Source organism: Sebastes umbrosus, chromosome 4 (genome assembly GCF_015220745.1).
Source record: "Sebastes umbrosus isolate fSebUmb1 chromosome 4, fSebUmb1.pri, whole genome shotgun sequence".
NCBI classification, from domain to species: Eukaryota; Metazoa; Chordata; class Actinopteri; order Perciformes; family Sebastidae; genus Sebastes; species Sebastes umbrosus.
In genome coordinates, this window is record NC_051272.1 from 6650925 (window position 1) to 6663745 (window position 12821).

At 39.5% G+C, this 12821-nt stretch overlaps 1 protein-coding gene across 1 annotated transcript; it reads right to left on the reverse strand.

The window, feature by feature from the left end:
• Positions 1-519: 519 nt before the first annotated feature.
• Positions 520-11084, reverse strand: LOC119486447 (rhombotin-1-like). Its single transcript, XM_037766568.1, has 5 exons — positions 10413-11084; positions 9115-9328; positions 4430-4555; positions 4006-4114; positions 520-1139 (listed from the first exon to the last, which is right to left on the reverse strand). The coding sequence occupies exons 1-4, from the start codon at positions 10432-10434 to the stop codon at positions 4009-4011; spliced, it is 468 nt and encodes a 155-aa protein (XP_037622496.1). The 5' UTR covers positions 10435-11084; the 3' UTR covers positions 520-1139; positions 4006-4008.
• Between the last annotated feature and the right edge of the window lie 1737 nt (positions 11085-12821).

The following is a 12821-nucleotide window of genomic DNA, read 5'->3' on the forward strand; positions in this document are numbered from 1 at the left end:
ACACCAGGGCTGCGTTCCAAATCGCACACTTTTTCCTATTACTTTTAGTACTGCAGCTGCCCTTACAAAGTACGTATTGTTGCATGCAGTATTCATACAATTGGGACATACATTGAGCCTTGAACTTTGACCCTTTTGCTCATATATGGGTCAGAATAGCCAGAAAAGCATGCTGGTTTACATACTGCAAAATGTGACGGGATGTAGAAGGACATATTGGTATTTTTTTACTACTATACTGCATTTTCTGGCATACTAAATAGTATGGTAGTATGGGTATTGGAACGCACAGTAAGTTTCTTGACCCAGTGCAGCACTTTTTCTTCATTGTAAGTACTTTATTCAACTTTTTTGTTGTTGAAAAACCATAGCAGACAAATTACTATTTAAAGTATTTTTATATATCTTCTAAAACGTGTGAAGGGGATCCTTAAATGACTTCCTCTCCTTGGTGTCTGTTGCGTTCCCCCACAGATTTTCTTTCAGTCATCTCAGTACATAAATAATGAGCCCACAAACTGAAATTAAAATTCAGTTTAATTAGTCAAGAAAAAAAAATCAGCTTGAGATCAGAGTGAAAACAAAACTACGGAGGGTTTGAAGCGCCTCTCAGTTCGGTCGCAGCAGTCGATCCTCCTCCGTCGTTGAACTGTATTTAAACAGTGAATATGTTTCAGTTTGTTTTGCGGTTTCCTACATGCCAGAGGGGCGGGGTTCACCACAGAGGACAGTTCAGAGACTGCCAGAACAATTTGACAACTTAGTATTTTCTGTGATGGATGACTAGCTTGATGCTATGTGTGGCCTGATTGGCTCCCCTCCATCCATCTAGTATTTCTAGTTTGGTGAACAGACTCTTCAAATTATTTGTTGAACGGAGAAAAAAAAGAAAAAGGGCAGAACCATAAATATCCTCCTGATAGTTTCCATGTTCACTTCCTGGTTGATCTCTGGTCCATCTGATCAGAAATGTTCGTTTTCAGGATAGTTTCCACGCAGCTCTGTAATAAAGAGTTCAATCATGGGAAACGTGTCCCATCAGTGTTTCCACACAGTCTGAAACAGGAAGCTGATGAAGACGACGATTCGGCTGCTGTGAGTTTCAGAGTCCAACTGGCTCACAGACGTCCTGTTCTCATCTGCAGAAAGAGAGAAAAAGAAAATATAAAACAGCTCCAGGTTCAATAAAAAACATATGATCAGTTTTATGTGTCCATTAATTGTGGTATATTAACAGAAAAGGTATAATAAATTGTGGTTTACATTATGAATAAATGGCTATGCAATTTGCTACAAGGACACTTTCAATAGAAAAACATATTTTCTCTTTTGGAAAGACACACTAAATACTTTTTTATTATTAAATTATAATATAAAGGCAATATAATGCTCAAAATATGACAGTTTTACATGCAAATGTCTTAGATAAGTTGTAACTTTAATAGTAACCCAAGACGTGAAGTAAACTGCATTTAACAACAGAATCTGTGTTTGGAAAATCTCTATTTAGCTTATATCTATACCTTTTTAAAGGGGACATATCATGAAAAACTCACTTTTTCAGTGCTTGTGCTCATACATTTGGGTACCAACCCAAAAACTGTGAAATAAGACAACCAGTCAGTTTTTTGTGGCTGCCGAGATCGGAAAACATGTGATTCAACAAACCATTCAGATTTGGCTCCCCTTCCTATGTCACATGCAGGCTCATTAGAATATATCACCCACAGTTTGAGAACTACCTTTGCAAAGGTGCACCATATTTTTCTCACCAGCCAGTCAGAGCAGACTGGGCTTTTTAAAGAGACAGGCGCTAAAATGGAGCGTTTCAGACAGAGAGTGAATACAGGTATATTCAGACAGACAGTATGAGAAAAATAATGTGTTTTTTGAACATTAAAGCATGTATACATGTTCTATTAGAAACCCAAAATACAAGTATGAACCTGAAAATGATCACGATATGTCCCCTTTAAATAGAAGAACTACTGCCGTCGAAATATATTCAAGTCATTCCCCTTGGAGATTTTAAAATGTTACTATCTGACTCTTATGATTGTTTTTATTAATTCTAATTTGTTGCTTCATTGCTGGATGTCTGGATCTAGATATATTCTTGTTTGCTGGTGACTATGAATGTTTATTTCATTGGTTTCAATGAGACTGCCTGATTAAATCAAGTTACTATCTTGAATGTGAAGTATGATTAATAATACTGATTAATGAGTAATTAAAGTATTGACATATTAAATGATGTGCTACAATGCAAACATTGTGTGCGTTATTCATGAAGTATAAATGTGCCTGTTATTAATGCCACATGAACAACAAATTAATAGTGTAATCAGGGTAGTCGGCTCTTATAAAAAGATAAAAAGAAATAGATGCAGAATCAGATTTTTCTTTTTTTTTATGTAACTTTTTTTATCCACATTTAACTCTGGTATGAAGATCATGTCAGACAAGTTACTATATGATTAAAGAAGGACGAGAACCAAGAAAAATATACATGTAAAAATCCGTGGTGGTCACATTTATAAGTCTTTGACATAAATTTAAATAAATCTATTAAAAAATCCAACATCAACAAAGATTATTTGTGTCTTGAGAGAAGAGTTAGAAAGAGTTAGAGCATCTGGAAGCCAGAAAACCTTCACTAGCCACATTTATAAAGTAGACTCCCATTTTAACGCACTCCAAACTAAATATACAGCGAATGACATTTAGAGAATAAAAGTGAATGAAACCTTGGTCACGTCCTCAAATGCATCAAGATTTTTATGTAGAAAAAGGAAACTGATCTCCCAAAAGTCTAAAGTGGTTTCAACATGAACTCTGGAAGACCTAAAAAAAACAACCAAAAGTAAAAAGTCTCCACTTCCAGAGAGCTTCTGCGGCGGTGTGTATTTTATGAACTGTAGTTGTAGTTAGTATCATAATGATAGGTTGGGCTGCTGGGTATGTTTCTGAACCCAAGCAGAGCCTGAAACCTTCATAATTGTGGATTTTGTGGTGTCTGCTGCTGCACTTGCTTTCAAACTTCTCTGCTCACGCCCGTCAAGGAGCTCAGTAACGGAAGAGCTCCGACTCCCACAGCAGTTATTTGTCTGCTTTTTAAAGCTTTTAAAAAAAAGGCCTTTAGATGTGTTCAAACCTGCAGACAACTCAGTGGCTTCCAATGAGAGACAACTGTTTGAAAAATGTGATTTCCATAGAAGAAACTGCATATTTCAAGCTCTTTTTTTAACGAATCGTTGTGTTTTCTTTGTCTTTCGTTGTGTTTTCTCTGTCTTCTAACATCTTGGGACCATGTTGGACCATTTCTTGTTTGTTATTTTTCTTACGAATGTCAACAGGAGTGATCAGTGCACCCGTTCACCCTAATCTCTTTCCTACGCAGACTTTATCGCTCTTTATAGTACGTCACTTGTCCGCACGATTACATGGATTACATACTAATTACAGTGCATTACTTTTCGTAGGTATAGAACAGTGTATGAGAACAGCCTGCTTTAAACCATGTTTAAGTAGAGCTCCTTTATCAGTTTAAACTGTAGACATTTACCTTTTTTGCTGATTTAAAAGGTGAACCTCATTATCCATTTCACTGAGAGGATTGTAAGGGACCTTTGAGACGGATTTCAACTTTAATGCAGTATTGAATGAGACACATCTGGTTCTCAGACTACTTTATATATACAGTATATATATATATATATGTGTCTGATTAAGTTGTCATCAGACATCAATCCATTTTCATAAACTGAACATATGCATCCGCACTAAATGTCACATAAATAATGAAAGACTTTTTTCAAAGATAATACGCTACAACATATCTTTGGGATGATAATGTCAGCAGCAGCCTCATGTCTACATATGGTCATATTCGGAATGAGCTTTGTGAGCTCACTTGTATATCTTCCAGATATCTCTGCGCATGTCTTAGTTCAAACTGTCAGAGCAGCTGCCCGGGACGGTAATTCATCGTCATCGCAATATTACCTCTTATTGAGGCTGCCTCTCTGCGCTGCCATTAAGATGGCCTCCTTCGTAGTCCAGCTGGCACAGGATCATGTTGTTCTTGAGGAAAAACTTGTCTCCCACGCAAAATCTGCAGAGAGAATATCAAAATATGAAAGTGGGTTTTGGTTCTTTGCTTGAGCTGAAGTGAATCATGAGGTCCCGGAGGAGCATTTCAGGCATATTTTGAGCACCGCTATGATAATCAGAACATTAATCTTGCATGATTGCTGGCTGATTAACTATCTGAGTGATATATAAAGTTTTTAACCCCCTCAAGGTTTTATCCCTTTCTGATTACAATGCATCGGTGATATGCTCATAATGACCAGTGAGCTCACTGGTGCACCTCTCAGATAAGTCAACTGAATTTGATCTCCCCGGCTAATTGCTCCCCTAATCTTACCTCTGGCGGCAGAGCTGACAGGCGAAGCAGTCTAAATGGTAGACGTTGTCTCTGGCTCTCATCACCATCTCAAAGGCAGGGATCAGCTTACTGCAGGCTGCACAGTTCCCCGTCACCCCAAAGAGCCTGCAGAGGGAAAGAGGGCGACAAGCAGACCTGTAGTCTGGACGCACTTAAGATACATTTCAGCCAAGAGCTGAAGAGGAAAAAAAGAAACGCTGAAATAAAGGGAGGACAAGCCTGAGAAGTAGTTCACTGAGTCACAGATGTTGTTCATGCACATTTTGCAAATAATCACTTGTTTTAAAGTGGTAAACTACAGATTATTGCTGCTGCTACTACTGATGCAGCGCTTACATCATATTGTATGGATTTCTTTTACATAGTTAAGATCATCCAAGCGGGAGGAAACATTCCCATCAGCCTCCTGGTTGTAATTCTGAGTAGGAGTAGAGCCATTTCTAACAATGATATCTGCCACATAGTATAATAGATCACTGTGTCAACAAGCTAGAGCCAAAATAACTGCAAAGCCGCAATCGTTGGCAGTTAAATGTAAGTAAAATCCAATATTAACACTGATGTTTTAGCCTCTGGGGGTTCTGGTTTAGCCAGCGGATATATATCTAGATACGGATATCCAAACTTCCTCTTCAGTGGGGCGGTCATTCTTTGCAGTCCGATTAGTTACTTAAGACCCAAGAATGGAGTTGGAGTTGAGAGACGACTAATCTCTATAAACAGGTTATCTGCATGTGAATGGGAATTCACATAATAACAAGCTAAATCATCGTCAGACGATAGCCGATGGATTCTGAGATTACATTTCAGCCGATGCGTTCTGCCTCTTTTGCTCTCCACCAGTGGGCAACCTCCGGGTCTGAGAAGTGAAGCCAACGCTGAAGTGCCTTAAACTTGCATTCTTTCTAATGTCCAGCAGGGGGCGACTCCTCTGGTTACAAAAAGAAGTCTGATTGTATAGAAGTCTGAGAAAATGACCCTACTCCTCACTTGATTTATTACCTCAGTAAACATTGTAAACATGAGTTTATGGTCTCAATCGCTAGTTTCAAGTCTTCTTCAATACAGCATGATGTTCATTTAGTAAATTATGGTCCCATTTCGAGGCATTCGAATCACGGTGTTGTCGCCTAAAACTGCTATTCAGCTTTCGGTTGTACTTAGCTCCACCCTCTGGTGTCACTTCTGGTTGCAAAAAAACGTGGCGACAGCCAAAATGCCGAACTCGAGGATTCAAAAGCGTAGTCCAAAAGCCAATGGGTGACGTCATGGTGACTACGTCCTCTTTTTATATACACTCTATGCTCTCTACATGAACTGTTAACCTGCAGGCAACCAAAGCCCGCTCAAACATGATTGGTCAACTCGGATTACAAACGTATTTATATCTAGCTGGTTCAACTCCTAACAATCATCCAGATATATGTGGAAAAAATAGCAACAATAAATATATAAATGAATAGATAAACATGTAAGAACGTTTTTAAAACAAATGGTGTAATTGGTGTATATAGTGTGATTAAAGGCCTAGTAATGCAGTTCGCCATCAATGTTCTTCCGTAATGCAGGATTACTACTTTTCTGTCTTTTATCTGTTCCAAACAAACCTCTGCTGTTGCTTCAGATTTCATGAGATTTTTCACTGAGCATCAAACGTAAAAGCTTTCATAAACTGATATATAACTTGGATCACTGTTGCATTATACCAGCTGCTGATAAAGAGCAGGAAAATAGAGATTCACTGATGTGAAAATGTCAAAATTCACATGAAAATGTCAAGATATTTTACGAGCCAGATGGGTGTTTTTCGCCTCGTAGGACGTTACAGGCAAAGAACTTGAGACACTTTTCCTGAAACTAACAATTTATCCGACACCGTTTGAACTCGTGTCCTCAGACTACCTGAGAACAAACCCCGTGTTGTTTTTAAATACTGTGTGACTCAGTGCTGCTGACCAGCTGCAGATTGCTTCACCTCTCATTCACCTCTAAAAGAGCGAACAAACGGCTCCCTAAGAGCCTGACACACATGAAGATAAGTTGCCGGCTGCTGATTTCCATATTCCATTAGAGGCCAGATAGAAAAAAGGAGGTTTGGGGAGGAACAGCTATGAAAAACGACATCCGCAGAAAAGGAGGGAGAGCATGTGTCTCCCAAAGCTTCAGACGACAAATGAAAAAAAAAAAACGTCATCAAACGAGTGACCAACACGGGAACAAAAGCGAGTCCTAATTAAGCGAATGTTCTGATCTAACGAGCCTGAGTCCTGAGCAGGCACCTGGTGGGTTTTTTTCCTCCTCCTTAACGAGGCTACGCAGCTCAATGCTAATTCTCTACTAATGGTCCAATTAAAAGAAATCACATGGTTTTAATCCCGCTCTTCAAAGGCTTTTGGTCTGCACCCTCGCAATGATGAGGAAAACAGGAGGCAATCTAGCCAATTTAACTGTCAAAAGGGGTTTTGGTCTCTTAAGTGCAGCGCAGCTAATGAGAGACTTAGCTCCAACCAAATCCAGCTGGATTGTACATGAGACTAACACATGAGTTCAGCAATGTGGCTGAGATATCAGGAGTTCTCCTGCTGACCTGACACCAGACGTCATTATTTCAGGCAAGAAAAATGAAGGCTACATAACTCTCAGAAGGGCCGTTTGAGCCGGGGGGGTTTAGATTTGTGTGATTCATGGTCGAAAGACGGTTTCAATCCAACGTGTATTTAAAACACACTTATTCATAAAGTCATTGTGATTCACAGGCACTCGAGAGGTCGGGTTCAGACATTCCTCAAACATTTCTCTTTATCTGAAGAGTTTATAAAGAGTGTTTGAAGTGTGTTAAGTGGTATAAACCTCCTGCCTCATTACATGGCAGACAAGCATAGTAGACACTTCAGTATGGTGTTTCCTCGACATGTGGTAATGTACTCAAAGCAATAGTATATAATATAAAAAGTATATAATAGAAAACGCTTGTTCGCTAAACTTAATGTAGCTTAGTGTAGCATAAAAGACCGGAAACAGAGGGAAATAGCTTGCTTGGCTCTCTCCAAAGCTAACAAAATCTGCCTAGCAGCACCTCTAATGCTCACTAATTAAACTGTTATGTGACATAAAAATGACAATTCATTTAAGAGACTCCAGGAAGTTACTGATCCCGGCCAAAACACAGGCTGCGTTCCAAATCACATACTTTTTCTTTTTACTTTTAGTACAGCTGCCCTTACAAAGTACGTATACTGTTGCATGCAGTATTCATACATTTGGGACATACTGCTTCGTCATAACATTGCGTCTTGAACCTCTTGCTCATATATCCGCGTAGAGGATTGTGGGTCAGAATAGCCAGAAAAGCATGCTGGCTTGCATACTGTAAAATGTAACCAGATGTAGTAAAGACATCCTGGTAGTTTTGGCATACAGCATTTGACATTTTGGGACATACTACATCTTGTCCTGGCATACTAAATAGTATGGTAATATGGGTATTGGAACACATAGACGGAACCAGGTTAGCCATTTCCCTCTGTTTTCAGTCTTTATGCTAAGCTAAATTAACAGACTGCTGGCTCCAGTTTACTGTACAAACGTGAGAGTGGTATCAATCTTTTATAATCTAACCCTCTGCAAGAAAGCGAGTGAATGTATTTTCCAAAACGTTGAACCATTCCTTAACATCCTCAAGAGCATGGTGTTGTTGCGTTATTAAATCTTCAAGTGTGTGTTTTCAGTTACTCTGTGCAAGCTTCACCCTCGATTCAAATTGTTATCTTGGGCAGGTCTCCCTCGAAAAAGAGATTTTAATCTCAAGGGACTTCCTGGTCATATAAAGGTTAAATAAATAGATAAAAATCATTTCATTTCTTTCTTTTGTCACTGTTTATTGTCTAAAAAATAAGTCAAATTGGCAGGAAAGTTCATTAAAAAGGTTCAGTGACTAGATAAAGCAGAGCAGAAGGATGTAATATTTTAGCTTTTTAATACATGAATCCTGCAGCCAACCCCACACCTTTACACGAGATAAACCCTTTTCAGGTAGAAGACAGAAACATATGTGTCCACTGAAGACTCTAACATACAGTGAGGAGTCCCAGTATGATGACTATACAAACAGCCTCAAGTAGCTCATCCAAGCCTGAGTAGAAACATGCTTGGACTTGTCAGTATTTCTAAGAAACATGACACACCTGCTGTGAGGTTTTGACTGAAAGCTTTACCAAATTAGCCTAAAGGTTCGGCAACGTTTTAATCAGTCGAGACAAGATAGTTTACACAGTCACAGTGCCATATGCATTTTGGAAAGATAACTGAGAACTGCTGCTTCGTTGCTTTGTGTTATAATGATAGCTACATGCTTTATTTTACTGCTCACTCGTGTTTATATCTGTGGTCATGTAACTTTCCTTATTCAGTTTGGGCTGGGTTTTTAATGGGAGGCTCTCAGATTCAAGTTAATACCTCTGTTCCCAGTTTATAGTTTTATCCTGACAGTTTCCTCCACCCTTTTCCTACTTTATTAACAAACTGCAAACGCTGCACTTGACATCTTTGACAGCAACAGCAGCAGTAGTGTTTGCTGTGATGATTTGTTCTGAAGCTGCATAATTCACCCGGTCAGATACCAGATACCCAGTCCAGATATACACCTGTAGAAGAAGCAGACTCACCTCAGGTAGTCCCTGCGACAGAGGATGAGGTTGGCCCGGGTGTAGAGGGTGGAGCCCACCCTGCCCAGGCGGCAGTCACAGCAGGCACACTTGAGACAGTCTTCGTGCCAGTACCTGTCCAACGCCTGCAGCATGAAGCGGTCCCGGATCTTCCCGTTGCAGCCGGCACAGCCCCTCGGCTTCTCTCTGGACTGGAGGGACACGAGGGACACACCTGGCAGGAGACAACATGGTAGACAGACGAGGTTGCATTAGAAAGGTGATCTTGATTAACAAACTGTAGTTATACAAATATTGAAATAATCAAAGGTTTCAATAATACAGACGGTTTTATAGAGATATCACAGGACACTACAGTGAATGCCAGTTAGGCCTGCAACTAACAATTATTTTCATTGTCGATTAATCTGTTGATTATTTTCCTGATTAATTGATTAGTTGTTTGGTCTATAAAATGGTGAAAATTGGCGATCAGTGTTTCCCAAAGCCCGAGATGTTGTCCTCAAATGTCTTGTTTTGTCCACAACTCAAAGATATTAAGTTTACTGTCATAGGGGAGTGAAGAAACCAGAAAATATTCACATTTAAGAAGCTGGAATCAGGGAATTTTTACTTTTTTTTCCTTAAAAAATTACTCAAACCAGTTAATCGATTATCAAAATAGTTGGCGATTAATTTAATAGTTGACAACTAATCGATTAATGCCAGTAAATTATAATGATATGTAATAAAAGATAACCAGTTAGGGCACCATGTATGCCAAATGTAATCCCCTATAAGAATATAATGTTGTCATTATAATGTCTAAACTTCAAGTTCCTGTAAATAGTCTTCTGTTAAGGAGGAGTCAGCTTCATGATTAATCTTAATAAATGTATTTCACAGACTAAGTTTGACATGAAAATCTGTTTTCTGCAATCTTTTATTTTCATGCACACAATCCTTACCAGTTAATCGATTATCAAAATAGTTGACAACTAATCGATTAATCGTTAATGTCAGTAAATTATAATGATATGCAATAAAAGATAACCAGTTAGGTCACCATGCATGCCAAATGTAATCCCCTACAGGAATATAATGTTGTTATTATTGGGTGCATAAACTTCAAGTTCCTGGAGTCAGCTTCATGATTTATCTTAATAAAAGTATTTCACAGACTAAGTTTGACATGAAAATCGGTTTTCTGCAATCTTTTATTTTCATGCACACAATCCTTCACAGCCCTTTTCCTACATGCATACAAGAGAAAAAGGAAATACACCTTTCACAAACAGAAACAGTCCTCTTGTACTTACTCTCCTCCTTGTCCAGCACCATCCTCTCTGGAAAACAACAATCCAACAACAGGAGACCCTTTAAGATAACACCCACAAATAAACACAGAGAGGATCTGTGGCACGCTCAAACTTCAGCTCAGCTCCTCATTAAACCCAGAGAGAGAGAGAGAGAGAGAGAGAGAGAGAGAGAGAGAGAGAGAGAGAGCAGACAGGAACAGCCATGGAGTCGCTTTCTCGTAAAAAAAAAAAAAAAAGAGAAATAATAAAAAGAAACGCTCCTCGGATGGATGAAAGCAGCGTCTCCTGGTATCACCTTGCAGCAGGACTAATGTCCTCAAATCAAGAGGTTGTGTGTCTGCAGCTGATGTCAGTGTGCTGAAGCATGTCTGTCTGTGCAGACTGCTGCTGTTCCTCTCAGATGAGCTGCTCTGCTCAGACTGAACCTCTCTCTCTCTCTCTCTCAGCTCCCTCCTCCTCCTCTTCCTCCTCCTCTCTCTCTCTCTGCAAAAAAAAACTCCCACAGTCAAATGGGTTTTCTTTTTTCTTTTTTTTTCAACGCTGCGTGCTAATTATATAAAGTCATTATGCTCAGATCTGATAGTAACCGCCCTCCTCCCTCTCTGAATCAATTATTCAATAGGCAGTCACACACCAGGACAGCTCCGGGCCTGAGGTGTTTTAGAATGAGCTTATTCAACTCCAAGGACACCAATTATCTCCAGGGCGCCCTGTAGTCAAAGCAGAGGCTCTTCAGCAGCCAGATGCAGCAGCATATTGTATGTGTGGGTGTGTGACGTGTGTGTTCATCCCTTATTTGTGCACTTGTGTCCTTTTTTTTCTTTGTGACAAAACTAATTACAGCTTTAAATGAGTGTAACCATACACTCTAAATGTGCGTAATAATATGGGCCAATGAAAAACCCCTGTGTTGATATGAAGGAATTTATTGTATAGTGTAAAGTTTAGATCAAATTTCGGATTTGGAGAAACCTTTATCACACTTCTGTGGTAAAAAAATCAACAATTAATGTCTAACCAAAATGATTTATGTTACGGACTTAAAGCTGAAGTAGGCGAAATTGGAGCAAATATGATTTAAAAAAAGTTATTTTTAAAAAACGGTCGCTATATCGTGACAGTAGTACATGAAAAAAATCATGTTCCTCGGTGTCCTCCGGTGTCCTCTGGTGCTCCTAACAGCATCTGCAAGATTTCACAGACCGGAGGAAAACAAGCAGTCAGAGCAATGCATGCAATCCTAAATAAATTCATATGAAGTGATCAAGTGGCTGCCTCTCTGCCTCACATTGTGGTAGGTAGGTAGGGTCGCTTGTTTTTTAAGTTCGAGATCTGTCAACACTGATAGTGATGGCGAGATGAAGCTTCATGAAGCACTGAAGCTCTCCAGCAAATTGGTTCGCAAAAGGGTTCATTTCACGAGGCTTCATCTGGGCTTCATGTACACACGAAACCACCTACTGGTCAGAGAGTGTAGAACAGGTACATATATTCCAGATATGTGGTTTAACAGGGCAGAGGGCAGTGAATGTGCTTGTGTAACTAAAAGGAAAATGATAGATGGGAGACATTATTTGTTTTTATTCAGGAAGTTCTCAACTGAATTTCGGCTTCGGGGCGTCTTCAATGACGTCATTGGTCTATAGACGATACAAGCCTTGATACGCGCTTCACAGAAAACTTCCTAGATTACTCGACACACGCTGCGAAGCCTCGGCACAGCACGTAACATCACTAGTAGAAGCTCCTCAGGGGAGTTCATTCATTCAGAGTTCAGTTCAAGTGCAGAACCTGCTGGAAGCTTGTTCCTACAGTAGCTGCCCAATCGCCATGGGCCTACAGCCTAACTTCTCAGTTTGTTGAGGGATTTCCTTTTGTTCTTTTTGAAAAGTTTTTTTTTTGTTGTTTTCTTCCATATTTGTATATAGTTTTTTTTCTCAACCTTACCAGAATCAGCCTGAACTGCTTGTTGGTTAACTTCAAATAAAACATACACCGTGTGGAGATTACTCCGGCCTCCGTGTGCTCTCTATGGTCTTTATAAAGGAAGTGCTCACTGCTAGCTGCAGTTGCTTCAATTAAATAACAAACACTTGTCCAGCATGCTGCCCTGTTAATGCACTGCATGATGTCATGTATTTTGTCATACCTATTGTTGCTGTCGTGATTCAATGTTATTGTCTTGCTGTTTGAGCCTGTCTTGGCTGGTTCTCACTTGTACAAGAGGTTTTAATCTCAATGTGACTTTGTGGTTTAATAAAGGTTATATATAGAGTGCTGCAGGAATGAGTCCTAAAACCCGTAAATGAGACGGCATTTTTGCACTTCTGGTTCCCTCGTCTAAAAAGTCAATGGGTGATTTGAATGGGTTCTTAGTTAGATGCCTGAAATAAGGTCTGTGGTTAATGC